Source organism: Nerophis lumbriciformis, linkage group LG19 (assembly GCF_033978685.3).
Source record: "Nerophis lumbriciformis linkage group LG19, RoL_Nlum_v2.1, whole genome shotgun sequence".
NCBI classification, from domain to species: Eukaryota; Metazoa; Chordata; class Actinopteri; order Syngnathiformes; family Syngnathidae; genus Nerophis; species Nerophis lumbriciformis.
In genome coordinates this window covers 31,779,557-31,794,124 of record NC_084566.2, presented here as the reverse complement: position 1 = coordinate 31,794,124, position 14,568 = coordinate 31,779,557, and the positions used below count along the sequence as shown (strand labels likewise).

General features: G+C 39.8%; 2 protein-coding genes across 2 annotated transcripts in view; one reads left to right on the top strand and one right to left on the bottom strand.

The window, feature by feature from the left end:
- pigk (phosphatidylinositol glycan anchor biosynthesis, class K) overlaps positions 1–112 on the bottom strand; it is a 102,945-nt gene extending 102,833 nt beyond the window's left edge. Inside the window, exon 1 of the mRNA XM_061978924.1 lies at positions 16–112. The gene's annotated coding sequence lies outside the window, so the exon portion shown is untranslated. The remainder of the gene's footprint in view (positions 1–15) is intronic.
- Positions 1–14,568, top strand: part of ak5 (adenylate kinase 5) — a 102,502-nt gene that overhangs the window by 53,867 nt on the left and 34,067 nt on the right. Inside the window, exons 6-7 of the mRNA XM_061978921.2 lie at positions 4,510–4,701; positions 10,759–10,849. Coding sequence (XP_061834905.1) covers positions 4,510–4,701; positions 10,759–10,849 — 283 coding nt within the window. The remainder of the gene's footprint in view (positions 1–4,509; positions 4,702–10,758; positions 10,850–14,568) is intronic.

The following is a 14,568-nucleotide window of genomic DNA, read 5'->3' as shown; positions in this document are numbered from 1 at the left end:
TGTCAGCCTTCCTACCAGACCAGTAGTTTTCTTCTAGTTGTTAGGTGGACACAATAGCCCCAGCTCTAGGTTCAAGCTGGCCATCGATTGGTTCCAAATAGAAACACCTGGCCTGCAGTACAACAACATGACCAAAATGATCTAAATTAGCACTATAGGCTTCTTTTATACTCAACTTCCATGTGTACACATTTTTAAATAATCATTAAATGCATAAATTACAAATAAACAAGTCAAAAGTGGTATAGTTTGCTAAATAGCCTGGACATTAACATTCAATAAATAATCAACAGTACTGTGTAATCTGCTTACATGTAAACACTGCATCTCAGTAAATTCATGAATAAAATCAAATTATGTCAAAATAAGACTTTACCATAAACAGGATGTGAACTAAACCCATTGCATAAGATCCGTGCTAAGCAGGGCATCTGTCGTTTCATCCTGGACAATATTCATGACAAATTTGTGCTTTGTTTTAAAGATGTGCTAATTGGATTTACATAGTATGAGAAACATTTTTTAAAGGAATTTTACCTTTGCAACCTCATTATGCTACTGGATAAGTTATATATTCATAAATGTATGTTTCTCAATACCCGATCTGTTTTTTGTGCCTTTAAAAAAATAATTTGAAATATACTTTAAACGCTTTCTACTGCTAACAACCAAAAAGCTGTAAAAACTATGATGCTGTGCTCCAAATTTGGATTATTTACGGACCTTGTGTGAGCCTATGGCTTTACACATATATATAATTCGTAGAGATGTCCAATAATGGCTTTTTTGCCGATATCCAATATTCCAATATTGTCCAACACTTAATTACCGATTGCAATATCAACCAATACTGATGTATACAGTCGTGGAATTATCACATTATTATGCCTAATTTTGTTGTGATGCCTCGCTGGATGCATTAAACAATGTAACAAGGTTTTCCAAAATAAATCAACTCAAGTTATGGAAAAAAATGCCAACATGGCACTGCCATATTTATTATTAAGGTCACAAAGTGCATTATTTTTTTTAACATGCCTCAAAACAGCAACTTGGAATTTGGGACATGCTCTCCCTGAGAGAGCATGAGGAGGTTGAGGTGGGCGGGATTAGGGTGGGGAGGGTAGGGGTAGCGGGGGGTGTATATTGTAACGTCCCGGAAGTGTTAGTGCTGCAAGGGGTTCTGGGTATTTGTTCTGTTGTGTTTATGTTGTGTTACGGTGCGGATGTTCTCCCGAAATGTGTTTGTCATTATTGTTTGGTGTGGGTTCCCAGTGTGGCACATATTTGTAACAGTGTTAAAGTTGTTTATAAGGCCACCCTCAGTGTGACCTGTATTGTTGTTTACCAACTATGCTTTGCATTCACTTGAGTGTGTGAAAAGCCTTAGATATTATGTGATTGGGCCGGCACACCCCCAATATTGTTGTCTGGGTGGAAATCGGGAGAAATTCGGGAGAATGGTTGCCCCGGGAGACTTTCGGGAGGGGCATTGAAATTCCGGAGTCTCCCGGGAAAATCGGGAGGGTTGGCAAGTATGACTGGGAGACGCAACTGCTCTGTATTTCTCCCTATGTCCGTGTACCACTCCGTACAGCGGTGTTTTAAAAAGTCATACATTTTACTTTGTGAAACCGATAATTTCCGATATTACATTTTAAAGCATTTATCGGACGATAATATCGGACATCTCGAATAATTTGCATTCTTTTTTAGTTGCTTAATTGAGTTTACAACCCCCTGGTGCTGTTTTGTACTGTTTTTGTACTTGTTTTGATTATTATTTATTTGATTGTATGTAAATGTTGAATATTGTAAGTAAAGGTTTTGAAAATTAAAGAAAAAAATATCGATGCTAATGCTAATGCCAATGCTAATGTTCAAAGCTGCTAGCTTAGCATGTAGCATTGTTATTAATTGCATTCATTACTCGCCAATTCCTCTATTTAATGAAACATGAAGGCAGCCCAGTAAGAAGCACTAAACATTTTCAATGAGCACAACTGTGTAAATGAAACGCAAGAGTGAATATGTGTTAGTTTTATGGAGACACGAACCTGTCCACAGATGTCGGCTCGCTTTTCCACACCAATAAAGGAAGACGCCGCCGCAGGTTAAACATTCGCGCTCGGTACGCGGTTGGCTCAGCGCGATCACATGACAGGGAGGGAGGGGCGAGAGGTCACGCGGTGTGCACTACACTGGCGATTTAAAGGGACAGGACCCAAACTACTACACAAACGCCTTGTATATTTGCAGATTTTAACCTGGGTTACACAAGCAAAAACATTTTATATTGTCCATTTTTCTAGCTTTTGGTCTCATATCGAGTATTTCGGAGATTTTTCTCTCAGTTTTGTATCATTTATTTTTACCTTTAATTAACACTGCAAGGGTTTTTGGACAATTTCTTATTTTCTGTTGACACTTACGCATACTTGCCAACCTTGAGACCTCCAAATTCGGGAGATATGGGTGTGGGGGGAGGGGGGCGGTGGGCTTGAGGTGGGCGGGGTTAAGGGGGGAGGAGTATATTTATAGCTAGAATTCACTGAAATTCAAGTATTTCTTATATATATATATTTCTTACTGTTTTTATCTGCCTTTGAATCATGTTTCTATATTTTACTATACACTTAGCACCTTTGCCCGTTTTGGTTGCCGTGTGTGTGTGTGTGTGTGTGTGTGTGTGTGTGTGTGTGTGTGTGTGTGTGTGTGTGTGTGTGTGTGTGTGTGTGTGTGTGTGTGTCCGACTGCCTATCTCTGCTGCGCTCAGGCAAAAAGCTGGACACAAACACTGGACAAGTCGCCACCGCATCACAAGGCCAACACAGATAGACAGACAACATTCACAGTCACATTCACGCACTAGGGACCTTTAGTGTTGGCAATCAACCTATCCCCAGGCGTATGTCTTTGGAGGTGGGAGGATGTCGGAGTACCCGGAGAGAACCCACACAGTCACAGGGAGAACATGCAAACTGCACACAGAAAGCACCCATGCCCGCAAATTGAATCTCGGACCTTTTCGCTACAGAACCTCAAATGTTCCACTTTGCAAATTAATTGGGAAAATATTGCATATTTTGTGTTTTTCCCATGACAAAATTTGTTTTGTTTAAAAAAGAAAAAAAAGAAAACGTAAAACAAAACAATAAAAACGTAATGTCTATGGAGCTGCTGGAAGATTTGAAGTGTTTAAAGTTTGAAAAAAAAACATTTATGACTTATAACACTTACGAGTTTGCATTAAAATCAGTGTTGCTATGAATTATTGACCTATTAAAGGCTGTCATTACCTCATCTAAAGCATTCTACTTTGCAGATTTTTTGGGGGGAAATATTGCTTATTTTGTGTTTTTCCTGTTATCAAAAAAAATGTTTCTAAAAACAAAGCATAAAACAAAAAACATTACAAAATATATACAAATTGTTCTATGTATGGATAGGTCTGAAGCTGTTAGTTTAAAAAACAATATACGACTTCATTTCTGCCACTTTTTGAGTGCATTTGTTTTTTCGCTAAGGAGGGACAGGGTGGATTTTTAGAAAACAAAAACAAAACATTAGATATATTAAGGGCTGCAATTACCTCCTGAAGTATTCAATTTTGCAACAATATTATTATATATAACAATCTTTTTTTTTTTTTTTTTTTTTTTTTTTACAAATATATAAAAACTTTATTTCTATGGATAGGTCCATAAAGCTGTTGAAAAATTTAAAGTGTTGAAAATTATTTTTAAAAATGTCAATATATGCCTCACTAATTACACTTTTTTGTCGTCGCTTAGTAGGCTTAACATCTATTTTCTACCGCTCGTCCCATTCGGGAGCCTATCTCAGCTGCATTCGGGTGGAAGGCGGTGTACACCCTGGACAAGTCGCCACCTCATGGCAGGGCCAACACAGATAGACAGACAACATTCACACACTAGGGCCAATTTAGTGTTGCCAATCAACCTATCCCCAGGTGCATTTCTTTGTCTTAGTAGGCTTAACAGTTTTAAATAAAGTAGACTTGACAGGTTTACAAAAAAGGAGTCAGTGCCTCACCACAATTTACTGTGAGCCCTAATTACAAATCCAACACTTTGGCACATGACTGTATTATTTTCCTGCCTTTCCTTGCGGAAATATATGGAAGAGAATTAGGGCGCACGTGCGGCTGCCAGGGAGACTGAAACATGTGCCAGGCGGTAAAATTTGTGGGCGGCAACAAAAGCACGGCTGCTTTTTTTTGGTATGAATATTGATCATGCCTCGTTAAGAAAACTCTGAGTCTCAGCTGCTGCTGCTCGTGTTTATTCTCAGCTTCATGGTTTTGTACAGTCAAACCCCCAAAACGCAGCGATTCTGCATTATTTTGAGATTGATCAGAAAATAACAGCATCACAAGTCAGAAGTTTACATCCAATTCTTTACAACAACAAAGTGCATTTGAAGTAGTTTTGCATTAGACAAAAGTTCATTTCATTGATGGTGAGGCCTTCATTCGTCTTCTTCCAGATTTGCACCCCCGACCTGGTGCTGTTCCTGGCGTGCACCAACCACCACTTGAAGGAGCGTCTGCAGAAGAGGGCCGAGCAGCAGGGTCGACCTGACGACAACCCCAAGGCCATCGACAGGCGCCTCACCAACTTCAAACAGAACACCATCCCCTTGGTCAAATACTTCCAGGAGCGCGGCCTCATCGTCACGGTAACTGATTGTTTACGTTGGATAGAGCAAAATATCTGCTAACAAGCTTCTCCTTGGTGCTGAAGCCTATAAGAGACCATTTCATGACTCACTGCCAGTGATCGGAATATTAGATATACTCTCTCGCTCTCTGTCTCTCTCTCTCTCTATATATATATATATATATATATATATATATATATATATATATATATATATATATATATATATATATATACCGTATTTTTCGGACTATAAGTCGCAGTTTTTTTCATAGTGCGACTTATACTCAGTAGCGACTTATGTGTGAAATTAACACATTACCGTAAAATCAAATCAAATCAAATCAAATCAACTTTATTTATAAAGCACATTTAAAATTTACCACAGGGGTAGCCAAAGTGCTGTACAATGAGCAGGTTAAAAGATAAAACGAGTACCGAGCAAACACAACACAACACAAACAGAACACGATAAAAAATAAATAATTAAAATAGAATTAATAAAAACATAAAAACAGGATCACAGCAGGTGTATTATGGGGCGCCATTGCAGGATGGATATCACTCAGTGTTAAAAGCCATGGAATAAAAGTATGTTTTTAAGAGAGATTTAAAAACAGGAAGAGAGGAGGCTTGTCTAACACTCAGGGGTAGGTCGTTCCAGAGCTTGGGAGCAGCAACGGCGAAAGCTCTGTCACCTCTAAGCTTCAGCCTTGTGTCAGGGACCGTCAACAGCAGCTGATCGGCTGATCTTAAGGATCGGGTGGGGCAGTAAGGCTGAAGGAGGTCGGAGAGATAGGTTGGCGCGAGGTTGTTTAGACATTTAAAAACAAATAAAAGGAGTTTAAAATGTATTCGGTAACGCACAGGGAGCCAGTGAAGGGATGCTAAAATAGGGGTGATGTGCTCACGTCTGCGGGTCTGTGTTAGCAGACGAGCAGCAGAGTTCTGCACGAGCTGCAGGCGGGCGAGGGAGGCCTGGCTAATGCCTACATACAGGGCATTACAATAATCAAGACGAGTCGAGATAAAAGCGTGGATTAATTTCTCAAGATCATGTCTTGATAGAAGCGGTTTCACTTTCGCTATTTGGCGTAATTGATAAAAGCTTTTTTGAACGAAAAAATATCAAATAATATTATTTAGCTCATTCACGTAAGAGACTAGACGTATAAGATTTCATGGGATTTAGCGATTAGGAGTGACAGATTGTTTGGTAAACGTATAGCATGTTCTATATGTTATAGTTATTTGAATGACTCTTACCATAATATGTTACGTTAACATACCAGGCACGTTCTCAGTTGGTTATTTATGCCTCATATAACGTACACTTATTCAGCCTGTTGTTCACTATTCTTTATTTATTTTAAATTGCCTTTCAAATGTCTATTCTTGGTGTTGGGTTTTATCAAATACATTTCCCCCAAAAATGCGACTTATACTCCAGAGCGACTTATATATGTTTTTATTCCTTCTTTATTATGCATTTTCAGCCGGTGCGACTTATACTCCGGAGCGACTTATAGTTCGAAAATTACGGTGTGTGTGTGTATGTATATATATATATATATATATATATATATATATATATATATATATATATATATATATTTCTTCTTTCTTTCTTTAGTTTATTTCGAACATGAACACACTTACAGCATAATGCATCACACAATTTCATATCATTTCACTTTACATCATGTCCGAAAAGGAGTAGGAAGAAACAAAGCTTATTTAATCCTACCCCTTTCCCACTTCAGAGCGTTTACAAATATATACATTCATTTAATGACTTCTTTGTGTATATATATATATATATATATATATATATATATATATATAGTCAAGATTTCTGTGGTTTATATGTTATACAGTGTTCAATACCGGGGTAGAGCGGAATATACGTTAGGTCAGGAAAAAACACAGAGGCTATTTCATCCCTACAAGCCTGTTTCGCAGGTTTCCCTGCTCTTCAGGGGATTTTATTGAATAAAATATTATTTTTTTACTGTCAATAATATTTTTTTGAATAAAATATTATTTTTTTTTTGTATTCAATAGAATCCCCTGAAGAGCAGGGAAACCTGCAAAACAGGCTTGTAGGGATGAAATAGCCTCTGTGTTTTTTCCTGACCTAACGTGTGTGTATATATATACATATACATACATATATATATATATATATATATATATATATATATATATATATATATATATACACACACACAGGTAAAAGCCAGTAAATTAGAATATTTTGAAAAACTTGATTTATTTCAGTAATTGCATTCAAAAGGTGTAACTTGTACATTATATTTATTCATTGTACACAGACTGATGCATTCAAATGTTTATTTCATTTAATTTTGATGATTTAAAGTGGCAACAAATGAAAATCCAAAATTCCGTGTGTCACAAAATTAGAATATTACTTAAGGCTCATACAAAAAAGGGATTTTTAGAAATGTTGGCCAACTGAAAAGTATGAAAATGAAAAATATGAGCATGTACAATACTCAATACTTGGTTGGAGCTCCTTTTGCCTCAATTACTGCGTTAATGCGGCGTGGCATGGAGTCGATGAGTTTCTGGCACTGCTCAGGTGTTATGAGAGCCCAGGTTGCTCTGATAGTGGCCTTCAACTCTTCTGCGTTTTTGGGTCTGGCATTCTGCATCTTCCTTTTCACAATACCCCACAGATTTTCTATGGGGCTAAGGTCAGGGGAGTTGGCGGGCCAATTTAGAACAGAAATACCATGGTCCGTAAACCAGGCACGGGTAGATTTTGCGCTGTGTGCAGGCGCCAAGTCCTGTTGGAACTTGAAATCTCCATCTCCATAGAGCAGGTCAGCAGCAGGAAGCATGAAGTGCTCTAAAACTTGCTGGTAGACGGCTGCGTTGACCCTGGATCTCAGGAAACAGAGTGGACCGACACCAGCAGATGACATGGCACCCCAAACCATCACTGATGGTGGAAACTTTACACTAGACTTCAGGCAACGTGGATCCTGTGCCTCTCCTGTCTTCCTCCAGACTCTGGGACCTCGATTTCCAAAGGAAATGCAAAATTTGCATGGTTGGGTGATGGTTTGGGGTGCCATGTCATCTGCTGGTGTCGGTCCACTCTGTTTCCTGAGATCCAGGGTCAACGCAGCAATCTACCAGAAAGTTTTAGAGCACTTCATGCTTCCTGCTGCTGACCTGCTCTATGGAGATGGAGATTTCAAGTTCCAACAGGACTTGGCGCCTGCACACAGCGCAAAATCTACCCGTGCCTGGTTTACGGACCATGGTATTTCTGTTCTAAATTGGCCCGCCAACTCCCCTGACCTTAGCCCCATAGAAAATCTGTGGGGTATTGTGAAAAGGAAGATGCAGAATGCCAGACCCAAAAACGCAGAAGAGTTGAAGGCCACTATCAGAGCAACCTGGGCTCTCATAACACCTGAGCAGTGCCAGAAACTCATCGACTCCATGCCACGCCGCATTAACGCAGAAATTGAGGCAAAAGGAGCTCCAACCAAGTATTGAGTATTGTACATGCTCATATTTTTCATTTTCATACTTTTCAGTTGGCCAACATTTCTAAAAATCCCTTTTTTGTATTAGCCTTAAGTAATATTCTAATTTTGTGACACACGGAATTTTGGATTTTCATTTGTTGCCACTTTAAATCATCAAAATTAAATGAAATAAACATTTGAATGCATCAGTCTGTGTGCAATGAATAAATATAATGTACAAGTTACACCTTTTGAATGCAATTACTGAAATAAATCAAGTTTTTCAAAATATTCTAATTTACTGGCTTTTACCTGTGTATATATATATATATATATATATATATATATATGTAAATGTATATATACATTTGATGTAACGTGGCACGCTACTTTTGATGTGGTTTTATGTCAACAAGACAGAGACCGAAGCACAGTAAGTTCAACGCAGGAAGTAACCTTTTACCAATGAAAGTGACAACCAGACTAAAATAAATTTGACATTTGCAAAACATCACGCAGCAAACGCACAACATGTAAGTACACACACACACTACTACTTTGAGGGAATAATAATAATAACAAATGAATGACTGAAGTGACCAGCTTGCAATGCTACAATTCCCCGTTTGTGGACAAGGAGACTACAGCCATTGAAGCACATTCAATTTCTTTATTAACCCGAAGTAATACAATCCAGTTAAAAGAGTCAACAAAGCTGCCATCACTGCCCGCAAACTGCGTTTTTGAGCTGAGAAGTTAATGGTGAAAGTTAATGCTTTAACCTTCACCTTCATTGTCCATTCGTTTTTGGTGACTTTATATACTCTGGACCTAGATGTTGAGTCCGCGAATACATGGCATGATACATACTGTACAATAACTGATACAGTCTGCTTTGCCAGTCCAAAAGCATTTGCCGTTTTTCGTAGTCTTCCCTCGACGGCCAGGTAATACAAAACACACGCTACCTTTTTTATCACATCAATGGGAGCCCGCATTTTTGTTGTCTCTCCTTCGACAAATGGACAAAGTTTTTCGCTAAGTAGATCCACAGCTGACCTGGACATTGGAAAGTTCTCGTGCCGTCTGAGAAGTGTTGTATCCCAAATAGCTGCAATCGCTTTCTCTTAAGGTATTCATGTGTGATTTCCACAAGCGTCTGTACTAAAAATGTCTGATAATATCGGACTGATGATATTATCGGCCGATAAATGCTTTAAAATGTAATATCGGAAATTATTGGTATCGGTTTCAAAATTATCGGTATCGGTTTCCACAAGTAAAATTTATGACTTTTTAAAACGCCGCTGTACGTAGTGGTACACGGACGTAGGGAGAAGTACAGAGCGCCAATAAACCTTAAAGGCACTGCCTTTGCGTGCCGGCCCAGTCACATAATATCTACGGCTTTTCACACACACAAGGGAATGCAACTCATACTTGGTCAACAGCCATACAGGTCACACTGAGGGTGGCCGTATAAACAACTTTAACACTGTTACAAATATGCCCCACACTGTGAACCCACACCAAACAAGAATGACAAGCACATTTCGGGAGAACATCCGCACCGTAACACAACATAAACACAACAGAACAAATACCCAGAACCCCTTGCAGCACTAACTCTTCCGGGACGCAACAATACACACCCCCCGCTACTCCCCAACCCCCCACCTCAACCCCGCCCCCCTCAACCTCCCCATGCTCTCTCAGGGAGAGCATGTCCCAAATTCCAAGCTGCTGTTTAGAGGCATGTTAAAAAAAATAATGCACTTTGTGACTTCAATAATAAATATGGCAGTGCCATGTTGGCATTTTTTTCCATAACTTGAGTTGATTTATTTTGGAAAACCTTGTTACATTGTTTAATGCATCCAGCGGGGCATCACAACAAAATTAGGCATAATAATGTGTTAATTCCACGACTGTATATATCGGTATCGGTTGATATCGGAATCGGTAATTAAGAGTTGGACAATATCGGAATATCGGATATCGGCAAAAAAGCCATTGTCGGACATCTCTAATTAAAACCTTTTTTTTTCTTAGTTTTTTTAGTTTACAAAGTGGTGTGGGTATACATGGGGGTGAAAGGTCAGCTCCATCAGAGAAATATCCTAAAGCGTCACGTCCTCATGTCCTCACGTGTTGTCCCGTTTGTATTTGATTGCTGTCTCAGAAGTCTGCATGACATTTTTTCGTGGGGATTAGAAAAAGACAAGACTTGAAAGACATGGACTCATTACACCCGCTTAGGTCTCGCAGGAAATCAGTCATTCAGTAAATGATGTGTGCACGTGTGCGTTTTGAAAATCGATCCAAGACGGCAACAGCGTCGCAGGGAAAGGAGCGGGTGGGTAATTCATTATTCCACAGATGAGATCAAGCTCCCCACCGTGCTTCCTTCTCACCACGCAGATGTAAATAAACAAACACAGCGTATTTTGTCTCAGGACACGTCCACACGGTCTTCATGCTGAGGAGCCTTAATCAGATGCAGCACCCGCGGTGAGCACGAAGCTGGCTCTGAACGCCGCGTGGTCACCAACATTATCTTCTTTTCTCCTCAGCTTGATGCAGACCGCGATGAAGAGGAGGTGTTTTGTGACATCAGCACCACTTTGGACAACAAGCTGGCTCCCTCCCAAGAGTCGGCTGCAGGTACGACTACGCCTACGGCAGAGGTACACTGCTGTTGTAAGAGCGTTCCTTCAACCACAGGGTGTGCAAGTTGTGAACGAGTCTTTCCAAACCCTTTTGCAAGTGTTTGCGCATTGTGACGAGTGAACCGCATATTCAGAGAGTGACTCATAGGAAGCATACTTGCCAACCTTGAGACCTCCGAATTCGGGAGATTGGGGGGTTTGAGGTGGGCGGGGTCGGGGTATATATATATATATATATATATATATATATATATATATATATATATATATATATATATATATATATATATATATATATGAATAAGAGAAATACTTGAATTTCAGTGTTCATTTATTTACACATATACACACACATAACACTCATCTACTCATTGTTGAGTTAAGGGTTGAATTGTCCATCCTTGTTCTATTCTGTCACTATTTTTCCAACCATGCTGAACACCCTCTCTGATGATGCATTCTGCTTCGTCTCCTTGTTGTGTGCGCAGTTATGCACTGCACTCTCTAAAAGCCGTAGATGTTATTGTCACATATGCATGTCCAGTAGATGGCAGTATTGTCCTGTTTAAGAGTGTCACAACATTGCTGTTTACGGCAGACGAACTGCTTTACGGTAGACGAAAATGTGACTGCTGTTGTTGTGTGTTGTTGCCGCGTTGGGAGGACGTTAATGAAACTGCCTAACAATAAACCCACATAAGAAACCAAGAACTCGCCCTCGATCATTCTACAGTTATAAAGTGATTGGGCAGGCACGCTGTTTATATTGTGGGAAAGCAGACGTGAAAACAGGCTGTCGACACGTCACTCAGGTCCGCCTGAATTTCGGGAGATTTTCGGGAGAAAATTTGTCCCGGGAGATTTTCGGGAGTCTCCCGGAAAATCCGGGAGGGTTGGCAAGTATGATATATATATATATATATATATATATATATATATGTATATGTATATATATATATATATATATATATATATATATATATATATATATATATATATATATATAAATGAACACTGAAATTCAAGTATTTATTTTATATATATATATATATATATAAAATAAATACTTGAATTTCAGTGTTCATTTATTTACACATATACACACAACACTCCTCTCTACTCATTGTTGTATTTGAAAGTGCAATGCTTTGCCGCCAGTAGCACAGCCTTTGAAGGAGCATAGTTGAAATTAAATTTGCAGGAAAGGAGTGAGTTTAGGGTTAAATTGTCCATCCTCGTTCTATTCTCTGTCACTATCTTTTTTTGGAAATTACTACTTGCCGTAGTTTTGAAGCAATGCATGATGGTAATCCGGATGTTGTGTGTCAGTGTATTAACGTGCCGGCTGGAATAAACACACGCTGAGAAATAGCTCCGTGCCTGCCTACTTTATGGGTTATACATAAACCTATAGATAACAGTGACATATATAATAGCATCCTTCTTGTTGTGTGTGCAGTTGTGCACTGAGCTCCAAAGGCCGTAGATGTTATAACGTGACTGGGCCGGCACGCTGTTTATATGGAGGAAAAGTGAACGTGACGACAGGCTGTCCTCACTCAGGTCCGGCTTAAAATCGGGAGAAATTCGGGAGAATGGTTGTCCCGGGAGAGGTACTGAAATTCGGGAGTCTCCCGGAAAATTCGGGAGGGTTGGCAAGTATGATAGGAAGTCCGTGAAAGGAGTCAAGTTCATTCATAAAATGGGTGTTGTACCGTATTTTCCGGACTATAGAGCGCACCGGCAGATAAAACACAGCCACAAAATTTTTGAAATTTTTTTTTCCCCCATATATTAGCCGCACCAGACTATAAGTCGCAGATTGTGAATATAGTTATTTACACGCAAAAAAATTGTAAATAATACATTACATACCTTAATGCACAGGTGTCAAACTCACACACATCATTTCAGGTGGCACACAAAAGCCTAGAAAAAATGTGTCTCAGTAAAATGCTTCATTTTTTTTTTTTACTAATTTTGACAGAAAAAAAATCTGTATCTTTTGGTAAAAATGGTAAATGGGTTATACTTGTGTAAACGTCTGTGCACGTGGTGGGTTCTCTTGACGCCGACAGATCTTCGGGAGCCCGGTAGGCAAGTTGAATCAAGTCTTTTATTGACATCAACACACAGGGATGGCTTGCTTTCCGGCAGTCTCTGTCCCGGTTTCTTATTCTATGTCTCTCTGCTCCCACTCCAACTCCAACAACTCGTGTCTCGGCCCGGCTGCTGCTATTAAAGGCGACAGGTGATGAGATAAACAGCCCCAGCTGGGCAATCCACTCACCTGTCGCTGGCTTCGAGGCCGGCCATACACGCCCCATTCCTGCAGGAGGCGCGCCGACCACGCCCACCTCCACAACTTGTATAGCGCTTTTCTACCTTCAAGGTACTCAAAGTGCTCTGACACTATTTCCACATTCACCCATTCACACACACATTCACACACTGATGGCGGGAGCTGCCATGCAAGGCAGCTAACCACGACCCATCAGGAGCACATAAGGACACAACGGACGTGACTCCATCAGTTCCTGTTTTTGCGCTCCCTTGTTTGGTCACCATGGCGACCCATTGGTTTCACCTGCCTCATGTGACACACGCACCTGGCTCTAATCAAAGAGACTATTTAAGCCTGTCGTTGCCAGTTAGTCGGCCTGGCGACATTGCTCTGTTGATGTTCTTTTCATGCTCTGTATTGATTGTTTCATGCTCTTTTCTTGCCACAGTAAGTCTTGCTTATTTCATGCGTTACCACAGTTCATGCTGCCCGTTTCCATAGTTAAAGCTATTTGTTTCATGTCACAGTTTAGTGCGGGTTTCATGTCTTTAGTTTCAGGTTTCATGTCCCAAGTTTTTGCCTTAGCTTCCGCGTGCAATAGGCACGCTTGCCTTGGGGTTGTTTTCTGTATTTTTTGGACTTCGTTGAGTTTTAGAGAGATCAAATAATGTTCCTACCTTCAAGCCTTGTCCGGTCTAGTCCGATTGCATCCCGGGAGAACAAATCTCGCAGTAATTTGCGAAAACCACATCATGACAATTCTATTAAATTTATTATAAACAAAAAACTCTCCAACAGAAGAGAGAAACAATGGCTATAAAATTTCTACACTGTCACTAATCTAAAGAAGGTTAACAAAAAATGTCACTCAAAAAAATTAAAGAAAAGGAATGAAAAACTAAATAACACAAAATCACTCTGCTGAGGAAGAGAAAAAGAAAACTCAAAATATCAACGAAGGAATTCAGGATCAAGGTATTCAAACACGAGACGAGGCAAGGCATGGACAAGATGCTAGAGAGGCACGAATAAACGAGACAATCTGGCTCAGAACAAAGGGAGGCGTGGGCTCATAAGACAGATGAGGGTAATGGGGAACAGGTGGAAACAATCAGGGATCAGGGATGATGTCAGACTGATGACACAAAAGGAAGGGCAAGTGACCTGAAAAGAGAAGAGTTACTTTTCAAACTAAAACATGCAATTCACAAGACAGAAGAAACCAAGACAAGACATCGCTCACCGCGGTGTGACAGTTGTTAAGTAGAGGCGATGCAGACATCATCGTGAATCTACGTTTTTCAACTCACTTATGTGAACAACTTACGCATGTAAGCAAGTACGCCAAAACGTACACGTCAATTCCGGTCCTTCAACAATCGCTATTTCTTCGGAATCAAAGTCTATAATATCAATCAATCAATGTTTAT